The sequence below is a fragment of the Alnus glutinosa genome, chromosome 10, assembly GCF_958979055.1.
Source record: "Alnus glutinosa chromosome 10, dhAlnGlut1.1, whole genome shotgun sequence".
Lineage (NCBI taxonomy): Eukaryota > Viridiplantae > Streptophyta > Magnoliopsida > Fagales > Betulaceae > Alnus > Alnus glutinosa.
In genome coordinates this window covers 5,230,344-5,253,060 of record NC_084895.1, presented here as the reverse complement: position 1 = coordinate 5,253,060, position 22,717 = coordinate 5,230,344, and the positions used below count along the sequence as shown (strand labels likewise).

The 22,717-nt window shown below is 33.6% G+C and overlaps 2 protein-coding genes across 5 annotated transcripts; one reads left to right on the top strand and one right to left on the bottom strand.

Annotated features, from left to right (window-relative positions):
• Positions 1-6,421: 6,421 nt before the first annotated feature.
• On the top strand, positions 6,422-11,008 carry LOC133880388 (uncharacterized). 4 transcript variants are annotated; one of them, XR_009902255.1, is made up of 4 exons: positions 6,422-6,639; positions 6,715-6,897; positions 7,553-7,708; positions 9,397-11,008. XR_009902255.1 is itself a non-coding variant. In XM_062319339.1 (3 exons), the coding sequence occupies exons 1-3, from the start codon at positions 6,555-6,557 to the stop codon at positions 7,627-7,629; spliced, it is 345 nt and encodes a 114-aa protein (XP_062175323.1). In that variant the 5' UTR covers positions 6,475-6,554; the 3' UTR covers positions 7,630-8,505. The 4 variants fall into 4 exon arrangements, 1 of the variants encoding a protein (XP_062175323.1); XR_009902256.1 differs by having other exon boundaries at positions 6,423-6,639; positions 7,553-7,701; XM_062319339.1 differs by lacking the exon at positions 9,397-11,008 and having other exon boundaries at positions 6,475-6,639; positions 7,553-8,505.
• A 3,214-nt stretch (positions 11,009-14,222) lies between these two features.
• LOC133880386 (uncharacterized) lies at positions 14,223-21,612 on the bottom strand. Its single transcript, XM_062319338.1, has 4 exons — positions 21,405-21,612; positions 21,206-21,299; positions 21,013-21,117; positions 14,223-14,705 (listed from the first exon to the last, which is right to left on the bottom strand). The coding sequence occupies exons 1-4, from the start codon at positions 21,557-21,559 to the stop codon at positions 14,436-14,438; spliced, it is 624 nt and encodes a 207-aa protein (XP_062175322.1). The 5' UTR covers positions 21,560-21,612; the 3' UTR covers positions 14,223-14,435.
• Between the last annotated feature and the right edge of the window lie 1,105 nt (positions 21,613-22,717).

Below are 22,717 nucleotides of genomic sequence, written 5' to 3'. Positions count from 1 at the left end.
CTTCCATCTATTAGAATTAATGGTTCATTCTGGAATGGTTTAATGGAGATTCATGTCCGAAGTTAAAAATAATGGAGATTTCAGATTCATGGGGACATGCGGTGTGTACAGGCTGTACAACAGTACAGTATAGTGTGTACACTGTGCAGTGTAGTCTTTTGTCATGTCACATGTAGTCTAGTAGTAGACTGTGTAATCGAGTAATATTGTAGTAGTCTTAGAATATAAAAAACATTTTTTTATTTGTCTTTTTCACTTGTCAATGTGTTTATGTAAATTTGTAGTCTGCTAGGGAAGGCTGCAGGGACCCCATGATACATTTGACACGCCTTGAACCATTTTAGTCTGCTATAAATTAAACGAATGTCTGATGATCCAAATGCTCAATAACAAGAATACCTCCAAAACTCACACCACCAAGAAATTCCCACAAAACAAATTAGCTTCAAGGCTTTCGCCAAGATGAACAGAACCAGTTACACCTCTGTTCACCACCTTTGTACAATTAGACATACCAATATAAAAGAAATAAAAAATAAAAAATTTAGTAGACATAAAACAGTAAAACTCCTCTTTTTTGTATAACACGATTACCCGGTCATCATACACCATTTTTTTTTTCGTTTGTTAGATTACAATTTCTAAATATGTGTGATTTTGTTTAATGGGTAGTTATTTATGTTTGATTGCATATGTACAATTTTTTTTTTTAAATGGGTAGTCGTATATGTGTCTTGTAGATGTAAAGGTGTATCCATGAATTTAGAAATTTTTTTATGCTAACAATTTTTTTGATTATTTATTTTACATTTATGTGATTCATTGACAACTATTATTTTATTATAATTGTTTTTTTATTCTTCAGATAAGAACAACATTGACATCTTTTGAGAAGGTTTTCTTTATACTTTGGGATTTTGCTAGTGTCAATAAGTTTCAGTAAATTTTTGCCACTTTTAGGTAAGTTATTTGTTACTGTTTGGTCATTTTATTAAGATATTTTTTAAAGATTGGTTAGATTAATGGTGATCATAATATTGTAATAATTTAATTATAATATCATTGGAATATGTGTCATAAGTAATGAGTTTTTTTAGTGTAAAAACACTTAAAACTAATAAATAAATAAATTTTTAGGTTTCCGAAAAATCTTAGATTATATAATGGCCCATGGGCAAGCAAAAAATAATTGATGCATTTTTAAGAAAAAATATGCAGATTCCAATTCTAAAATGTGTTATTCCACATCTAATCCTCAAGTTTCAAATCCTGAGCGACGCCTTTCTAAGATGCTAAGAAGATTCTAATTTCACCCCTACTAGAATAAATTCCTAGCTCCGCCTCTGGCAGTAGTCGTACCTCTAACTCTGACACGTACCTATACGTGAACACCTCCCAACCAGGTATCCTGCCTTAAGGAGTCTTCAATGGGGCTCCTCCCTAAGCTAAACTTCAAACGATCAAATCACACAAAAAAAAACTCTTAGAGAGTTAGCAAATCTCACAATCTCTACCTAAACACCCTCTCTAAGCACAAAAGAATTTAATACTGCATTCTGTAAATAATACAAGCCTAGATACCTCTATTTGTAGGCTTTAGAAGACCTATTACAACACTGATTCAAAGTTCTATGGGCGGCTTCCAGACTTAGACATAGGGTGTCCGGACGACAAGCAGCAACCGACTTACATAACACACTTCACACGTTTCTTCATTAAACTTCAGTCTTCGTGTTCGGATGGTATTGCCCTAGCGTCCGAACTGTTGCATGATGTCTTCATTAATAGTGTCTGCTGAGCTGTCTAAAATCTTCTCAATCTCTAATGGGCGTCCGGATGGCAACTAGGGAACTAACTTTTGCTAAGATAAAAACTACGCAAAATCTTCCTAGGATCCAGAAATTGTCTTCTTGAAGTTTGTGACACTGATACTTGCCATATTAAGGCCTTTCCATGGTTGAGAAAATATGCTATGAATATTTTGAAGACTTTGAATTATTACGGTGTCCCTATTTCAGCAGTACACTAACATGGCAGTAATTTTGTCAACAGAATGTAGCCAATAAAACTAGCAATAAGGTTAAACACCTTATTGGTACCTGTGATTTGAAAACTTTATTTTTTACCCCCTGTTTTTTTATTCATATCACAGATGGTACTTGTGGTTTGGGCTAAGACGAAATTAGTACTTCCACTAGTTTTTCCATTCAAAAACTAACGGTTGGACATGTATTAACTCCTGAGAGCAGACACGTGTCATAATGTTAAAAAAATTTAAAAATTTAAAAATTTAAAAAAAAAAAATAGAAAATTTAAAAATTAATAAAAATTGAAAATAATAAAACTGTAAAAAATATATAAGTATTAAAAGTTTTAAAAAAAAAAAAAAGAAGAAGAAGAAGAAGAAAAGAAAAAGGACAGCCACCCCTCTTCTTTTCTTTTTCTTTTTTTTTCAATTTTTTTTTAAAGTTTTTAATACCTTTTTTAAAAGTTTTATTATTTTCAATTTTTCAATTTTTTTATTAATTTTTAAAGTTTTTTATTTTTTTACATTATGACACATGTCTAACCATTAGTTTTTGGACAAGAAAACTAACAGAGATACCAATTCCGTCTTTTTCTAAACTACATGTACTATCTCTGATACGAATGAAAGCATATGGGGCAAAAAATAAAGTTTCAAAACCATAGATACCAATAAGGTGTTTAATCCTTAATAATATGTGATTTGTCCCAAGGTCTATGCTCCCTCTACTTCAAAATAAATTGTTTTTCCTTATTAGCATATTAACAGAGGCAACACTAGTCCATTTTGCAAAATCTATGACATTAATGGTTACTATAGTTTGTGGAATGTGATTTGTTACAAAGGGCTTATTGCATGACAAATTCCATAATAATTTACTTAATAAGTTGTGGACTTACGCAATAAAGATTCTTTACTATTTGCTGGTTTGGAAAAACTTTACTTAACTCCCCTAAATTATCGTCGTTTTTGCAATTACTCCTCTAAAATTCAAAAACTCTCAATTTAGTGTATCAATCTTTCAATTTCACCAATTCATTTAGATTTTCTATTAAATCCTTTCAAAATTCTAAAAATATCCTTGTTTTTTTTTTCTTTTCAAATATATATATACAAAAATTTCAATGATTCAAGCCTCGGTATTTTTGCAAATTCCGTTAAATCTTGACCAATGCTTAAATTCTTACAATTCTTTTTTCTTTTTTCTTTTCCTAAAAAAAGAGACGGGTATTTTGAAAATTTTGACACCCCTCCGCTAGAGTTTAACGGAAAATCCTAATGAATTAGTGAAATTTAAAAAAAATTGAAAAATGAATATATTGAATTGAGAGTTTTTGAAGTTTAGAGGGATAATTGCAAAAGCAAAGACAATTTTGGGGATTAAGTGAAGTTTCCTCTTGCTGGTGTTAAGGATTTTCTTTTGAGAATTGTAATACCTAAACACTTAAGTTGTTTTCTTTTGGTGACTTAGGAACTGATTTGGATAATTACTGAATTATGGAATTGTTTAGATATGCTATCTTGCTTAAGTTTCAAGTATTTTTTAGGCTTATTTTTATAGAGTTAACTAGTTAGTTAGATCCATTAAGCCGTATTTATGTTATAAACTGGTCTTGGAAGTGGATCGAGTTAACTATAAGTTAGTTAATTTTTGGGGGCTTAAATTGGGTCCCACAAAATTGGTCATCAATAGGTGTAGCATTTGGTTGATGTCCCTGGTGAGGCACGTTCCCTAAGAATACGGCCATGGTAGACTAATGGTACCAAATTAAATGTCATCTGAGAATGTAGGGAACAATTAAGGTGATGTGGCAAAGCAGTTATCTCTAATGGTATCATTCCTTGCCCCCCCCCCCCCCGGCATGTTGGGGCCATTGGATTGTCTTTGGGCTTAGCCTAATTGATGGCCTATTTGGGTTGATATTGGTATATCAATGAGTATATATATTAATAGAAAACTCCAATATTCTAAGAGAAATAGATCTACATCAAGACCAAAAAGAAAAGAATACTAAATAAAATCTCAAACACAACCAATTGTCGATGTCCTCCCCAAACTACCACTTAATTGTTAATGTCCCCCTAAACAACCAATTGTGTCAATATCCCTCCTAAAACTACTAAAAAATCTCAAAGTCCCCCCTAAGACCAACAAAAAGACAAAAATGACCCTAAAATTTTTTCAATAAGACAAAAATGTCCTTACAAACTTTTTGTTATTTTAGATTTTTTTAAAATAATTTTTTAGTTTTTTATTTTAAATTTAATAATTTTATTATGGGTATTTTTGTCATTAGTGGGACATGGACTTTTTTTAGTAGTTTAGGGGAAGACATTGACACAATTGGTAGTTTTGGGGTGGGGGGAGACTTTTTTTAAATATTTTTTTTATTTTTTGTATAACTTTTTGTTATTTTTAATAATTTTTTTTGTTTTTTTATTTTAAATTTAATAATTTTATGAAGGGTATTTTTGTCATTAGAGGGGGGACATGGACATTTTTTGGTAGTTTCGAGGAGGACATTGACACAATTGGAAATTTGGAGGATGGGGGGGAGGCTTTAACAATGAGGTAGTAGTTTGAGTTTTTTTTTTTTTTTTTTTTTTTTTTTTTTTTTTTTTGTATAACTTTTTGTTATTTTTGATTTTTTTTAATAATTTTTTAGTTTTTGATTTTAAATTTAATAATTTTATGATGGATATTTTTGTCATTATGGGGGACATTGACATTTTTTGATAGTTTAGGGGAGGACATTGCCACAATTAGTTGTTTTTTTTTTTTGGGGGAGGGGAGGGGAACTTTGACAATGAAGTAGTAGTTTGAGGAGGTTATCTATACTTTTCTCAAATTATTAATTTCTTTGTGCTTGCTAGGAGCCCATGTCATTGGCTACAATTGTAAGCCATATGATAAAAATTGTAGGACATATGATGTAGCAGAGCAAGCGTCACGTGGTCGGATGTGGTCGGCAATGCATGAACTGGGAGTTTGCAAACGACGGAGGATGCTCGATACTTTTAAAATGCTACTCCTACTTTACCTACTGTAATTAGAATATAAATTAAATGATTAAATTCATATCATTTTTATAAGCTTAAGTTTTTGAAATAAAGGGGTAATAATTATGAATAAAGTTACTTATAAAGTTAAGGGAGAGTTTGTGCATAAAGAATTTAGGCTGCTACATTTACGATTTTATGCATGCTTTCTAGTTTATTTAGTCTCTGCAAGCTATGCAATTCTGCAAAGAAGCGGGCTTCTGGGAGGTGATTTTCGAAGGAGATGCAACTCAAGTGGTCAAGGAAATTCTGTCGGATCCTCCTACGTTTTCAAAGGCGGGACATTTTATAGAGAGTATTCAAAAGGAAAGGCACCATTTTCGGTCAACCAGTTTTCAAGCTATCCCTCGTGATTATAATATGGCGGCCCATAAGTTAGCAAAGATGGCCTCTCATAACAATATAGATCTCCACTGGCTGGAAGACACCCCCTTGAGTGTTAGTAACATTGTTTTTAGGGAACGATCAGGTCCCTAAGATCCTACTTGTATAGGATCAATATGGATGTATTTTTTGAAGTAGCAATAACAATTGTTTCTCTGTTCAAAAAAAAAAAAAAAAAAAAAAAAAAAAAAAAAAAAAAAAAAGTCTCTGCAAACTCTCTTAAGACTCCCCAAAAATCATATGTATACTCCAAGCTAGGAACTTAATTTGATTATTATGGAGGATTACATATATTTAATTGTTAGCTATTACGGAAATGAACATGTTCCATTTTGATGCATAATTTTCACTCTAATGCAAATTAATTAAACCAGAAAATGCAACAATTAATGTTATTATTTGATTTCCTTATCATACAGAAGAGTTTATATATTATGGTTTCATTAATTATTGTTTGTAATTCTAAGTTGCAGCCTTACTGATTTTGGTGGAAATAAACAAGAAGAAATCTTCCAAGGGGTTAGATGAAGAATATTAATTAAATATTTATAGGTTTGTTTGTGTCACTAGAAAGAACATAAATGGAGATGATATATTTTACTGTCAAGATTTTTGTTTTGTTACATCTAATGATGTACATTGCGCCATATCATTTAAAAAATTTAAATAACGTGATAATATATTCACCATGTGCAGAAACGGACGCAGGGAATCAATATAGGTCATGGCCGGCCTCCGCCAACTTTTGAAAGATTCTTTAGCAAATCTTATTAATTACTTTGGGCCAAATTAAAGCTTATTCTGAGAGTGTAACTCTTCAATCAGATAGAAGGACAACTATGAGGCATTCCCTTGCCCTTTCCCACATAATTACTGCATTCTTATTTCTCTATTTCAATTTATTAATATTGCTTACCATGCCAACAGATTAAGTCTTGCATAGCTTAATTCCCAATACATCAAAAGGTTAAGTACTTATTGAGATCATGTTATAGCCAAAACTTTAAGCCGCATCTCTTATTATTTTAGCATGAAATTAAGACAGCAACTTTCGTTATAAATTCATTAGTGTTTGGTGCAATTGATGGAAAGCATGGCTAGGAATCAAAAGTTTATTCATGTTTTTGTGTGTGCCAACCTCTTCATCTTCGTCCACTTTACTTGCTCAGGTATGGTTGTGGCTGTACATTAACATATATCTTTCGTTTCCTTTTTATAATTATTTGTTTGTGCTTTTTTATTAGGAGTCTACGCCACAAACAACTGTAAGCCATATAGTTATGGTGATTGTATCAGATGTTGGAGAGCGAGCGTAACGTGGTCGGGTGTTTGCACCCCAAATTGTGCAAAGCAATGCATGGAATGGGAGTCTGCAGACGGGGGAGGTTGTTCGTGGCTTTTCAAATGCGACTGCGTCTTCATCTACTGTAATATTTGACAAGACAACTCCTATGGCAACGAAAATTACAACTGTTATAATTTTAAAGAAATTTTAGATTTTTAAATTTTTTAAATTTAGACTTTTTTTTACATTGAAAAGCGTAAAAAAACTACCGGTTAAAAATAAGAAAAATTGCATAATTGGTCATTGTGGTTGGTCTAAATTATAAATTGTTACCTCTGTTATCAAAATTAATTTTGAGATCCATATGGTTGGCTTAATTTACAAATCGTTTCCTGAAGTCAAATTTCATACTCTAATACTAGCCACTGATCAAGTATTTTTTGTTTATGATAAAGTGCTTGGTTTTCAAGTAATCACTCATGGAAGTGGAAACGCCACAACACTTTATCATCGATTTGAATATTTTCATCTATAAACCATGCATTTTAACAGACATGTCTCTTGAAAAAAAGTGTTTTGATCCCTAGCATTCTAATAAATGTTAATCTGATGATGCATTGTTACTAGTATCAATACCCATGAAATTAACTATGAATTTATAATGCTTATGTTGCATACCGCCATTGAAAAAATGGGTGAAGAATCTGTAATACATGCACACTAGTATATAGACTTGATCCTATGGCCCATATATTTTTATTGTTCTTGACTTTGTATCTGTGGTTTACCGTGACCAGCGCAACTACCCACGGGTAAAGGTCACATTTGTGGCATCACTAGTATCGCCTCTATCAAGCGACTTGTGGGTGGCTAGCTATTGTACCTTTCCAAGACGCCAATATTGCACCATATGTCCCATAAGATGCACAAACCTCATTCTAAAAAGGTTATGGGTACGGATAAGACATGAAGATGATAGTTGTGGATTGTGATATATTTATGGGATAATTGCACCATTGGTCCCTAAGGTTGGTCATAGTTATTTTTCACTCTATGTGGTTCAAAAAGTTCATGGGAGATCCTCGTGGTAAATAATAATTACGAATCACTCCTTAGACCAATTTTTCATCCACTAGGTTAACAGATTCTGTTAGTCAGCCACTTCACACCCAATAGGAAGCCGACACGTGTCCATTATAATAAAAAAAATATATATAATATAATAAAAATATAAATAAATAAAATATGAATATTTGTTTTTTAAAAAAAAATTAAAACAACCTTTGAATTTTTTTTAATTTCTTTTTTTAAAAAACCAAATATTTTTATTTTATTTATTTATATTTTTATTAGATTTTATATATTTTTATTGTAATGGACACGTGTCGACTTTCTATTGGGTGTAATATGGCTGACTAACGGAATCTGTTAACTTTGGACGAAAAATGTGTTCAGGGGCTGATTTGTAATTATTGTTTATCATGAGAATCTCCTATGAACTTTTTGAACCACAAGAAGTGAAAAATAATTATGGCCAACCTCAAGAACCAACGATGCAATTACCTCTATATTTATTGTTATTATGTTGTACACTTCATAAGCATGCTTTCAAGTTTATTTAGTCTTCCCAGACTCTCTTTGAAATCACCAAAAATCATATGTATACTCCGAGTAAGGAACTTTGATTATCAAGGAGGTTTACATTTTTTTTTTTTTTTTTTTTTTTTTTTCCGTTGGCTATCATAACATGTTGTGAAGAGTCTTGCATAATAATTAGAAATTGAAACATCAAAATAACTAAAGGAGAAACAAATGTTATGCTACTTCATTTCAACTTTATATGGAAATGGACATGCTCCATTTTGATGTGACATGTTCTATCCTTATTGGATTTTTCACTCTCCAAATTAAAACAGAAAAATGTGGCAAATGGCAATGTTATTATTTAATTAGTTCTGATTTGATTTTCTTATCATACAGAAGAGTTTATAGGTTACTGTATCAATTCAATAGATAACTGGAAACACCACGCCAATTTTAATTTTTTTGTTTGAGTTCAAGCATGCTTGGACTTAATTATTGTTTGTAATTTCTAAGTTGCCTTTCCTAATTTTGGTGGAAAGAAATGAAAATAAATTTTCCATGGGGTTTAATCCAAATCCCTCTAAGATACGCTTCCCAAGAATACTGCAAAACAACTAAAATTAAGAGACCCTTTCGAAGATCTCGTTCCGATGCCTAAATTAACTTCTGAGAGAAAAGTATGTTCAATGCATAAAATAATCAATCTGAGGTATGAGTTTATTTATAGGCAAAAATGTGGAGTCAAATCTGAATTGAGTTTACTACTTCCACTTAAATTACGAGTGCCTGAAGCAGGGACGGAGCTAGACATTTAGTTGGGAGGGGGCCAAACAAAAAATAAACTAAAATATGTAGTTAAAGTATAAATACAAAATATATTGGGTGGATTTGGTATCTCTTCATCTTCAAGTTTTTTCAACGCCTTATTGAGTCTTTTAAGTGCTTTAAAAAAAAAAAAATGCTCCCCTTTTCTCTTCTTTTTATTTTATTTTATTTTTGTTTCAACTCTACACTACATCATCTACAATACAAACTAATATTTCCTTTTATTCAACAGGTTATATCAGTCACAATATGTTGGAGTGATGCTTTTCACGGCGTGGTTGAATCGCCTATTATTTCAAAATTTCTTCATAAGATTCCAACTCCTGCAAAGATTAATATTCTCAAGTTTTTTTTTTTTTTTTTTTTTTTTTTTTTCTAAATCTTCATTTTCCCAAGTTAATTCTCAGCACTCAAGAACGAACCTCCAAAAAAAAATATTGAGAAATTTGCTCCTTTATTTTCGGCATGCACCCATACTTTAATTTATTTCTATTTCTCTACAAATTATAGACTATTTCACAAAAAGCTAATCGACACAAATAAGTTCTAAAAGATTTATTCCTTCAAACTTTAATAACAAAAATAGGCCAAAATTTCTATAAAGCAAAAATGGGCCAAAATTTCTGTACCATATCACTGTTATACATGCCTCCAAAGTTAGCAAAATAATCCTGATCATCATTCCCCCTTATCGGATTAAAATCCAACGGCAGCAAAGAGTAATCTAGTGGCTTCACGCAAGATATAGGCTGCGGGTAATTAATCCCCTCTACTTCCATATTCTTCTGAAGTATCATCGCCTGAGTACCCATTATTCTTGATGTTGTATCTTTCATGATCACCATATAATCATTCTTTTTCTTTTTCTTTTTCAAATGAGCTGGGGGGGCCATGGCCCCCTACTGGCCACCTCCCAGCTCCGTCTCTGGCCTGAAGTTTGATTTGGTCCAGAAGTCCTATCCTCATTCAACTGAGAGTTGAATTGTTAACTAGATTCTTCAAGAGTCCTTCTTAGACCCGAATTGGGACTACTACCCCAATTCGACTTGGAGTATGGTTATTCACAACATTAATAATGATTTGGCTGAAATTAAATATTTCATGGTTTGTTTGTGTCACTAGAAAGAATAAAAATAGAGATGACCTATTTTACGGTTACAATTTTTGTTTTGTTACATCCAACATTGTAAATTTTCTACATATCATTTAAAAATTTTAAATGGCATGAAAATATATTCACCATGTGACAATATATATACTATTAATTATATCAGTGAAATTTAATCTGAACCATGAAATGAAACCTTTCTATATCTCTTGAAATATAGATTATCCTAATCCCGCTACTAAGGCCACGTACACTTGACCTTGTAAGGGGTTTGAACCCTTGTTCTTTCACTCTTTGGTAGAGAGAGTCATCAGAGCCCTTGATTGTTACTCTTCTTTGGTGTGGCAGCAAGAGATCTAAAATAAAAGCAATTATCTTTCCATGTGCTTTTGTGATTTGTTTGAGAGAGAGAGTTTGGCTATTTGAGCTTGTAGTTTTTTCAAATTCGATAAGATAATTTGAGAGAATCCTGATCTAAGCGTGACATGATCAAGTATTTGTATTAGTTATAGAAATTTTGTCGAGCAATGCCAAAAGTGAGAGTTTGCAACCAGTGGAGGTTGTTCACTAATTGTAATAAAATGTTGGTATATATGTGTGTGTGTGTGTGGGGGGGAAGGTTTGTGCCTCTTTTTTCTTGAGAAGGTTCTTTCTTGGATGAAGCAAATCAATGAAATCTCTATCATTTTTCTATTTCAAAAAAGAAAAGCAAGGTTCTTCCTGCATATTACTCAAATTCCCCCAAATTCCATGCATGTACTCATATTTCTCAATATGTAGGATTTATATTCTTCTTTTATCTTCAAAGATGATCGCTCCCGTTTGGCAACTCCTTTCTCTTATACTTGAGATAATTTTTTTTTTTTTTTTGAATAATAATAAGAAGTGATTGATGTAATATAAAATAGAAAAAATTTCTATAAAAAAATGAAAAAAAAAAAAAAATTATATTATAGTGAGATTTTTTATTTAAAAGTTGATTGATTTTTTTTAAAAGTCGATGTTTTTATGTGAGCCAATTGTCGTTCATCTCCACCCTTCATTTGTTTCAGATGGATCATTGAATTCAAACGTGGTTTTAAAAAAGCTTTTGATCTCGTGGGTGGCACTCGCTTCTATCTTATTTGTATTTCAGTGCATTTTAATTCCAGAATAATTCTATTTACCACGAAAAAAATAACTCCAAAATAATTACATTTACATATATCATTGACATATAATTAAATATTAGAAGCAATTAATTGGGCATGATGCAATACTTTTCTTTGGGGTACTTGGAATAACGAAAATATTTATTTGATTTTTTGGTAACCAGTATTAAAATATAATATTATTTTATTTTAATTAATTATTAATCCGCGCCTAGATCAACGAGATCTTGGCTAGCTCCATTACTGTTCACTGCCACATCAATGAATAAACACTTAAAATTACATGTAACATCTCTCATAATGGAATCCCTATAGATAATACCCATAAGATCATTCTAATTAAACTTTTCAAAAGATTTCTAAATTTAGTTCTAAAAATCTACTTTAACTGATTTAGCTCTAGCATGATCGAGTGAAATCCCAAGTCTCGGCAAAGTTCCATCCCGTCTTGCTGCATATGCTTCTGTAGTACGTAGCTAGGTCGGTCCTAATAAACATCGATCACACTATCTAAATATTTCTCTATTTTAACTAAATATTCTTTTTGTTTCTCTACCTAAACTAACCAGAATCTCATTCCTTGTTTGCTCTCATCTTCTCTATCTACCTTCAATCTTTCGGAGCCAGCCCTCTTGGAACGAGGTGCGTTCATCTTTTAGATTTATCTACTGGTTTTTATTATAGACTTTAAAGCGCGCTGCATGGCTTCCACCCTCATATTTGCTTGTACATTTTAAAAATAAATAACTTTCACCTTTAGGCTTTTTGTATTTAAAAAACATGAATGCATGAAGTTAAATTTAACATTGAGCGAAGAATTCGTTAAATGACATGTTTTGTGAGTTTTGTTAAAACTTTTGAGAAAAGCCAAAAGTAAATAGCGTAATTAAGGCTTAATCACCTTCTGCGCCCAAGGCTCAATAAAATACACATCGAGTGATTTAGGTCTAGCTAAACTTAAAAAAGCAAACCTACGAGACTCAAGAACACTATATTGAGTAAAACTATATGGTAGATTTCCATCTCACCACCATCCCATTATGATAATGTGGCATTGTCAATTTACCTTTAGATAATCAAATTTTTTTAAAACTAAATAAATAGATCCAATGATAAATTGGTAATGACTTTCCAAATCCACTTATTCCCAGGTAATATTCCGCTTGACTGCAGATAATACAGAAAAGACAACTACTGCCCACAAACATAGATATTTCAGAAGATTTAGACTCAAGGAAAGAAACCATAACAACATCAAACATTTCAAATCAACTGCACTAAATCAAAGGACAAAATTTAAACTGCTGCCGACAGTTCCCCATATACAACAAAATCCTACAGATTTTTTATTGCAAAAATAAAGGGGGAGTTGGACAATATGCAGATATCTAATTAAATTTAAAACATAGAATATATGGTTCGTAAGAGAACTTAAAATGGTCATCCACAGTACACCAAGAGAAACACTTTCAACTCCCCTTGTAGGTGTTGTTAGGAGTAGTTGGACTAATTTTCAAAATTAGGGTTAGGCTTTAGTTAGTGTGTCGATTTAAGTGTGATTTGTACTCCAATGAAGATATACATATAATAACACATAATTTAGAAAGAAATGAGAACAAGAAAGAGAGATAAAGAGAATATAATTAAGGTGGTTCGATCTATGACCTACATCCACACATCAAAGTATTTTGTTTGACTACATATTTCCTTGATTATTTGTTTGATTGTATGCAAGACACTATTTATAGAGAAATAAACGTTACAAGTCTTTTCTACTTTTACATTAACAACAATAAATCTAATTTATCATCTTGTAACTCTTGTCTCTTGAGTGCTTGTAATTATTGAAACATTGTCTCTTGAGTGCTTATAACTCTTATGTGATATTGTCTCTTGAGTTCTTGTAACTCTTATTTTAATAATACAAATTTTGATGAATAAACACATGTTGTTTTGAAGTATGACCCATCTTTCTTTTGGGTATGAGACTTCACAGCACTCCATCGTTGGCAAGTAAAACTCTGGTTCAAATTCGAGTCTCATCATTATCAGTGAAACTCTGGTTCAACGTTAGATATTTTACATTTATTTTGTTCTTTGTTCATTGCTAAAATCCAGCCTACATCATTGCCTGAGTAGGGAGCTCATCGCCCAAGCAAGTTGTTCCAACAATTTGGCAGTCTCCCACATGGAGGGGGATTTCACTACAATTCCCATTGCCCCTCTTCTTTGGGCAGAAGATTATAGCGATTCCCCATTCACATTTTTTACCATGCCAAAGTCTAGTCATGATTGATATTCGGTCACAACTTTCTCATCGGGATGGCTACAATTCAGTCACAGCTATTTCACACCATTTTCCATGAAACTCAAAAACATTCTTATGTCTATTTAACTGACAGATCAAGATAGTTGCAATTCATTGACCCAACCCTACGTAAGAGAGCCCTGATAAAGCCTACATGCCCGAACAAATGAACTCCATTTAAGCTTCCTCTCAATTGGCTGTTGAAATTGGCTGCAATTCAGTCGATTCGAATAGCCAATAGAAGAGATTTCAATCTTTAACTTACAAATATATAACACCACGTTCTAACTTTTATTATTATTATTATTATTATTTTTTATCATTGTCTTGGATGCAGAAGTGCATGCAGTGGATGGATGACTTTAAAGTCATTTCAAGCAGCAGCGAGTTCAAATCAGTCATTCACATCAACTTTAACTCATAGCCTTTCTCTCTTGTGCTGGATGAGTTTTAAAAGAATGTACGGTTTCACTATGGCAAAGGCAAAAATGTTAACAAATAACTCAACTATTTTAGCCATCATGTCACATCACAACCAAGAAAAAAAAAACTCACTTAAAAGTTGTCAAACAAACCCATTGATTTTTTTTTTGAAAACAAAAACACATTGATTTGAATAGGCACCAATCTGCAAATATGTGACAATGCTTTACATAACCCATTCGGTTTTTTCTTTTCCCCAGCCTACAGACAAAGATGTGAAGTCAATCAGCTTCAAGGGCTTCAATTTCGTATCTAACTTCTTCCAAATGTTCATTTATGGTGGTCACCGCATCCTGCACACCTCTAATGGCCTCCTTGAGAGCGTTATCATACTCAGCTTCTGCTTCTGCCTCTTCAGTTCCAGCAGCTTCAGTTATCTCATGGACGTGGGCACACTCATGTTCCATTGGCTTCTTGTATCTGCAGTTGTCATGGCTCACTAGACGTTCCGAGGGACGACCAGCTTTCTTCAACACCTGGATTGTAGCTGTCTAGAAAAAGAATTTGTAGTTTTCAGCAAACACAAAAGCAAGCACCAGTAAATTTTGAGTTGCAAGGAAAAAGACAAGGGATCAGCAACTTCAATATGTTGGAACAAAAGATACATACATAAAAACGCTCTTAATATGTATACTAAGTATCTATGCCAGCAGTGGAATATAGAGAAATGTTAAAAAAACAATCATACTTGAATACAACAGTTTGATTAATATGCCTTGTGGAGATCATCATTTCAATAATATGTATACTAAGTACCTATGTCAATAGTAGTAGAATATAGAGAGAAGTTATAAAACAATCATACTTTTTTTTTTGATAAGTATAAAACAATCATACTTGAAAGCAACAATTTGAATAATATACCTTTTGGAGATCATCATTTCAATAATATGTATACTAAGTACCTATGTCAGTAGTAGTAGAATATAGAGAGAAGTTATAAAACAATCATACTTGAAAGCAACAATTTGATTAATATGCCTTGTGGAGATCATCATTTAAATAATATTTTCATGCTATAGAGGTACAAGCAGTACTTTTTTTTTTTCTTTATTTATTTAAAAAGGAAACACAAACTACTTTTAAACTTGGTTGAGAATTGAGATAGAGGCCCGCAGACTGAGGAATTCCTAGAGTTCCTTTAAATCAGCTGGCTTTAGAATTAGTTTGTATGGGATGGCGGCAATAGCTACAGATGGGCTTGGAATAACTCTGGCTTGTTCTGATAAATCATTTTATCATGACTTAAAATGATGTGATTATCCTAACTTTCTTTTTCTTATCATAATTTAAATATTCTTATCATTAGCCATCAAAGACCACCCCCCTCCCTCCACCCCCCCCCCCCCCCCCCCCCCCCCCCCCCCCCCCCTTTTTTCTGTTAAAGTTCTCTATTTGCTCAGCAGCCTAGATAAGACTATGATTGGGCGAACAATTAAATAATATGCCATATCGGCAAACTAAGTTTGTGTAGATCATCATTCATTGTAGTGCTAATAGTACAGGAAGGCTAAGTCAAGGACTACACCCTAGAAAATCCTTCAATCCACAGGGAAAGAGCTATGAAGTCCACCAGAAAACAAGATAAACACTCAGGCCCCGTTTGGTTTGCGGAATAAACCCCTGGAATGGAATGGCCATTCCTATGGAATAGGCATTCTTTTGTTTAGTAGAGGTATACTTGGAATAGTTATTCCCATTGGAATACTTATTCCTTTACGAAGAGGAATGCCTATTCCTCTAAAAAATGAGAAGAATAGCTATTCCTTGAAGTAAAGGCCATATTTTCCAGAAAAAACCATTTATTTTATATTTTATTTAATAAAAAAAAAAAAAAAAAAAAAAAAAAAAAAAAAAAACCAAACCCTTCACTGGCTAGCTGGCCACCCCATATATGGAGCCGGGGGTGGTCGCACCACCCCCGGAACGCCTCGTGGTCCGGAACACCTCGTGGTGGACTCCCGAGGCGTTCCAAGGGTGGTACGACCACCCCCAGCGCTTTTGGGGGTGGCACAGGCCACCCTGGGTTGGCTTCGGGGATGGCTGCGGCCACCCTGGATTGGTTTCAGGGGTGGCCGGCCACCCCCGACGGGTATTTTGGGGGTGGCGGCCACCCCCAGCTCTTGGTGGGCGGCCGGCCACCCATGGGTTTTCTTTTTCTTTTTTTCCTTCTTTTTTTTTTGTTTTTTTAATAATTTGATTTTCTTTTTTTTTTTAATATGTGGGGTTTTTTTAGTTATTTTGATTGGATTCCAATTAAAATATATGAGTTCTTACCAAACTAAAGATTAGGAATAGCCATATCATTCCGCCACCTTTTATTCTTAGGAATAGTTATTCCTTTTCTTAAAGGAATAGTCATTCTGCAGACCAAACGAGGCCTCAATAATATTATTGATGAATATCAAATTGATTTTCATTTTATAACTTAGAGACCAATTTCTAAGCTCTATAATATTTCCCAACTAAAAACATTACTAAATAGATCTCAAAAGCACCCAAATTTTTAATGTATTTGTGATTTCCAGGATTGGGAAATAGAATTAGTGTAGTCCTTTTCTGAGTAGTTTAATGCTAATGGGCCGATATGTAGAGGGGATGATAAGCTGGCTTGAAGGTTACACCATAACGGTATTTTTATGCTCGATCCTACTTGGAGGGTTTCAGAGGGTCTACTTTTGAGTTTTTCCCTTGGATAAGTATGTGTACCAAGATACCAGGAAGGCAGCATAATGGTGTTTTATGCACAAATTGAATGGAGAGGCCACTGACCATTTATTTTTACATTGCTAAGTTGTGAGGGTTCTGTTGTCACTAATTTTTTTCTCCTGGTGGGGTTTAGTGGGTGCTGCCAAAGAGGGTTATGAAGTAATTCATTGCTGGAAAGGGATGTACGGCCATTGCAAACGCAATGCATTTTCAAGTGCTGTCCAAGTTTGCTTAATGTGATCTTGCGTGAAGAAACAGTTAGGCTTTTCACATAATGGAGCTAACCTCTAACATGTTGACATCTTTATAGTCAAGATCATTGCATAAGCTGACGACTGTTCAAGACCACGACTTTATTGATTTATTAAATCTTAGAGTAGATTCCAAGAAGGTTTGAGAAAATCATACCTTTTTAGTTGAGTCTACACAATCATTTGCACTTTATCAGGAGAACCTATAATTAGAGGCCAAATAAAAGAAAAGAAAGAAAAAGGCAATAGAAGTCTTATGGAAGAATTGCTAGGCAGCTACTTCTTGAAGTAGTTGGGAGGCGGGAACGATAAAATCTCCAAAATTTAACAAAGCGTATTCCTATATCTCCTTAACCAAGGAGCCAAATCAAAAAACTGTTGAATAGTTAAGCTACTTGTAACACTTCCTTGAAAAGGTTACATATGGGCCCTCTGCGATAAAATTTAGACTGCCAAAATTGAGAATTGCTGTAAAACTACCCCCAATCCGTGGTGTGGAGATATGCCTCTCAAGCTATGTTATCCAGTTTTGTACACTCTTGCTCGTTTTCCAGATGCTTGGGTGGTTGATAATTTGTCTATGGTAGATGGAGTTGCTCATTAGAATGTTATCTTTACGCGATATGCTCAAGATTGGGAGGTGAAAATGGTTCTTTCCTTTTATGAGCAACTATATTCTACTCGGATTCGGCATGGAGAGGTTGATAGGTTTGTGTGGAATCTTTCTAAGAGGAGGAGCTTTGAAGTGAAGACTTTTTATAGAGCCTTAGCTTGTCAGGAAGCGGTCTCTTTTCCTTGGAAAGGTATTTGGCGTGTTAAGACTCCAAAGAGGGTGGCATTTTTTCTGTGAACAGCATTAGGAAAGATTTTGACACATGACAACTTCCGTAGGCATCATATAGTAGTGGTAGAGTGGTGTTGCATGTGTAAGAAGAATAGGGGAATCCATTGATCACCTCCTACTTCATTGTGACGTGGCACGGGTTGTTTGGAGCTCTTTCTATAATTTGTTCGGGGTGGAGTGGATCATGCCAAGAAGCGTGCTGGATTTGTTGAGTAGTTAGAGCACCTTGCTGGGTCGTGGTCATGTTACGTGTCTTTGGAATTAGGTTCCCTTGTGTGTTATGTGGGGTCTTTGGCGTGAAAGAAATGCAAGGCTATTTGAAGATGTGGAATTACCGGTTGTGGACTTAGGTCAAAATGTGCTTAATATGTTATATGTTTGGGTCTCGGCACATAGCCTGAGTCGTATTATATTCGCTGAGTTTTTACATTCATGTTCTTTTGTTTTCTCTGATTATAGGCACTTTCGTATACTTCCTGTATACTGGGGTTGCGCCCCTCTGCGCTTTTTATTGAATTTTATTACTTATCCAAAAAAAAAAAACTACCCCCCCCCCCTCTTTAAAAAAAAAAAAGATAGAGATATGGAGTAAAACAATCACGAAACCTCTCGTCCCCAGCTGCATCACATATTATTCATGGAGAGAGACAGTTTGACATCTTTGCCTCTAAATTGCAAAGTAATTTTTGGAATCTAAAACTAAAAAGATCTAAGAAATTCATAAACAACGAAGTAGATAGATCATTAAAAGCTGTCAAGCAATCAAACAAGGATCGAAAAACAGCATCTCCGGCTTCATGACTGAATATTTAGCATCTTCAATTGTCGTTGCGTTGTGCTCATGCAAAATAGATTATTAAAACATTCATCCAAAGAATTTTACAATATGCATTAAGGTTTTACAAAGCACTTTTAAAAAGGACAAGTAGACCCTAAAATTTAATTTGGTCAAGCAAAAACCTTTGAGGGGCTAATTTTGTCAAAAGATGGTGATAGCCCTAAAGATTCGTTCCCATGGTTCGATCCTTCCCAGTAAAATGCAACACTAATGGTTGAATTGAATTCTACGAAGAGAAAGGGGATTGTGGTAGTTTGTGACTTGAACTGTTGATTAGTCCGTGCAAATAAGTTCCTTATCAGCCACATTTGATTGAATTCACATGTAAATAAACATGTCTTTGTTCCAACCACCGCATAAGCCCAATAAAGAGTATAGGCTGGTTCACTTGAAGAGATTCCACTTCCCTCGTTTCGCTACCGTGTCTCAATAATTGAGTGCCCCTTTGCCTTAGGGAAAGTCTAAGCTGCTGCCCGTGAATATGCCACTTGCTCATTCATCCAGACCAAATAGTAGAATCTATTTCTCAGTGATTCTTTTTTCCGCTAATAACCCCTTCCCAACCAGCCCGCTTGATCGATTTTGACATTGGCCATTAAGGGTCCTCGACGTCTACTAGTGACAATACAAGTTAACTCCTGTCCAAGTATGGTCCTCCCAGACAAATTGATAGTTATGAGTAAACACTATGCAGGTGGTGCATGGTCTGCAGCAGTTTACAATGATCGATCATGAACCATTCACTGCTGGGTTGCTGTCAAAGTTGGCCCATACTGCTCGGCTTGTTTATCCTGCAGCTTCTCCAGACTTGTGTGTATTGACCTTTTCTTTCTTTTTCTTTTCTCTTTTTATGGGTTCGCAAACATTTTCTTTTTTTTCTTTTTCTTTTTTATCTCATTGTCAAATAGTCATTCCATTTTCAAATTGTGAAGAGCATAAAGAAAATGTATAATTATAAGTAGGGGTCAAAGTTTTCATGATGGTCTAGCCTTTTGCCACACGGGACTAGTTTCTACCTCACCCTTTGTTTCTATTTCTTCATAAAAATCACCACATTACCAGAGAGAGTAAAAAAAAGGTCATCAGCACATTGAAGATCTTAGTATGTAGTCCAAAGGAAAATGAGCCACACCTTGCAAAATTTGATCTCTAAAACTGCATTCTAATAACAAGCAGAGCCTTCTTCATAAATAGCCCCTGTTTTAAGGAAGGATACACACGAAAGAAGCTCAAAGCATCATTTCATTTTCATGAATCTTCAACCTCTCTCCATATGGTATCTTCTTTGCCTCAAAAAGCACATAGTGACCCTTTGCTAAAACATTATTTTCTTTTTCCTAGTATAAAACTAGTATCCTTCCACAAATAGTGCTAGAACAAGATCACTTTGTATCTGACAATAAGTGAGATTATACTCATAAAGAACTATTTCTGCATCAGAGCTCATTTGAAAAATCTGTCTTCACTTCGTATATTCAAATTATACCTTTCTTGAGAAACTTGTCTAAAAATTCCACAATTCCATCCACGCTCCAAAGCTCTAAAAATTTACTCATTCAATCTTGCAACCCATTTTGGCAGAATTCCATCCTTAAATGACAGCAATAATTTCTAAGATAGAGCTAGTCCTCATTGTCTCAGAATCAAATTTTTAGAGGTTAAACCACAATAGAAAAAATCATGTCTTTCATTTAAACGATGAGTGCATTCCTGGCACCAGGTAGAAGCATACATTACACATTCAACAAAAAGTAAACAAGGGTAATACAAAATGCACAGTGGCACAACCCAAAATGTAATCCATAGAAGTGGTTCAACTAAAAACAAACTCAACAAGTAAATTTAAGCAGAACTTTCAACCACCATTTTGGTCAAAGTCTATAATAACAAAAGAAATGGAGAAAGCGTGTTTAGCTTAGCTTATCAATTTATGTTATGACGGCAAAAGCTCCGATACCAGTTTTTTGTAACAAATTAAGATTTTGAGACCACAAACAAGTAGAAAACAAACCAAATCACTCAAGCCAAACCATGTAATCTAGGTGTCTCATTGATTGGTTAACTTTTTTATATGGCCATAAAAATTTGAACTTTTTTTCTTCTTTATCGGGAAAAAACTACTGAAGGACTATTGCTAATGTGTATAAAAGGCATACCAGATGCAATTTCTGCTTTTCCTGAGCTTGAACAGCTCTGAGCAGCTGTGCTAAATCAACTCGGCTATAATCAGGACTCAGAAACAGCGACTCCATTTCAAGAACCTAAAACAGCACTAACTTACACAAATCAAACCCTAAAACATTTCAAAAACACAAATTAGACCATTATTTAAGGGCATGAAAGTAGTACTTGTTTAGAGCAATCATTAAACTCTACTGTTATCTCACTGCATAGTTGTTGATATGCTAATTCCCCTCCTGAAACCATGTACTCCCCAAACCCACTGCCAAAAATCAAACACTAACATTGAAGAACGAATAAAAACAAAGAAACGCATCAAAATCTCCTATTTCCCAAATCTCAGAGAGACGATCAAAAGAGGACGAACCTTTTGAGCTTGGCGTAGGCCTCAGCTCTGCGCTGCTGAACTGCGAGAAATCTCCGGAGCAAATCGACGACTTTGGGGGAATCGGCGCAGACCGGTTCTCCGGCCTCCATTGGCTCTTCGTCTTTGATCGATACCTTCTTATCAAAATCTTCCATAACGTTTTTCCCGGTTGCACGAACAAAAAATATTGTGCTTTTAAGAAAGAAGCCAAATTGAGTGTTTTTTGTTAGATCTCCTGTTATGATTACATTTAATCTGACACGTCATTCCCTTCCAAATAAACGGTCACGATTAAACTTCACAAGTTTTAGCACAAACGGCGTCTCAAACCGCGTTTATTCAAGATTTTGCAAATACTATGAATGTAATTGCTTTTTAAATAGCTAAAATAAAAATAAAATAAATAAAAGGAAAAAGTATATATATCTCTCAAAATATTATTCTATTGTTAATGTGTTTTTTAAATTACTAATTGTGTCAATAGCTTCTTTAAACTATCAAAAAAGTCAATATCTCCCTAAAGCCAATAAAAAGACAAGAGTAATCCTAAAAAAGTTTGAATAAGACAAATATATCCTTATAAAATTCAAAAGAAAATAAAAAACTTATTTTATTTTTTTTGAAAGATTGAACTATTTTTTTTTAAAAAAAAAAAACCCAAAATAAAATAATAAAAAAAATGAGAAAAATGAAAATCCAAGGAGTGACCCGAATAGAAATTATATAAAACAAAATCTAATTTTTTTTTTTATTTTTTTATTTTTAAAAAAGTGAAAAGCCTTGATTTTTATTTTTATTTTTTTTTATAAAAAAATTTAAGAATTTTTATAATTTTATAAAGGGCATTTTTGTCATTGTGGGGCACATTGACATTGTTTGGTAGTTTAAGGAAAACATTGACACAATTAGTAATTTGTACTTTTGCCAATAAAAAAGAAGAAGCCATTGTTAGAGATGAGCCTATGCTCCGACATAGCAATACTAGAAGTCTCTTTCGTGTTTTTCTTGTATCCTTTCAATAATTATGTGGCTTTTAAAATAATTATTGAGCTTGTGATTGATCACTTTTAAATTTTGATCAAATTATAACTTTAAAAGTCACTTTATTTTTTAAAAGTCTCAAAAGAGACTTTAAAATCACTTATAGGACATAAACTCTCTTTCATTGTTCTTATCCTATAAACCTACAATCTAATATGACTATTTTTTTATATTAATTTAAAAATGGAAAAAAAAAATACAAACACCTCTTCAAACTACAACTTTATTGTCAATATCTTCTCGAATTATTAATTGAGTCAATGTCTTACAAA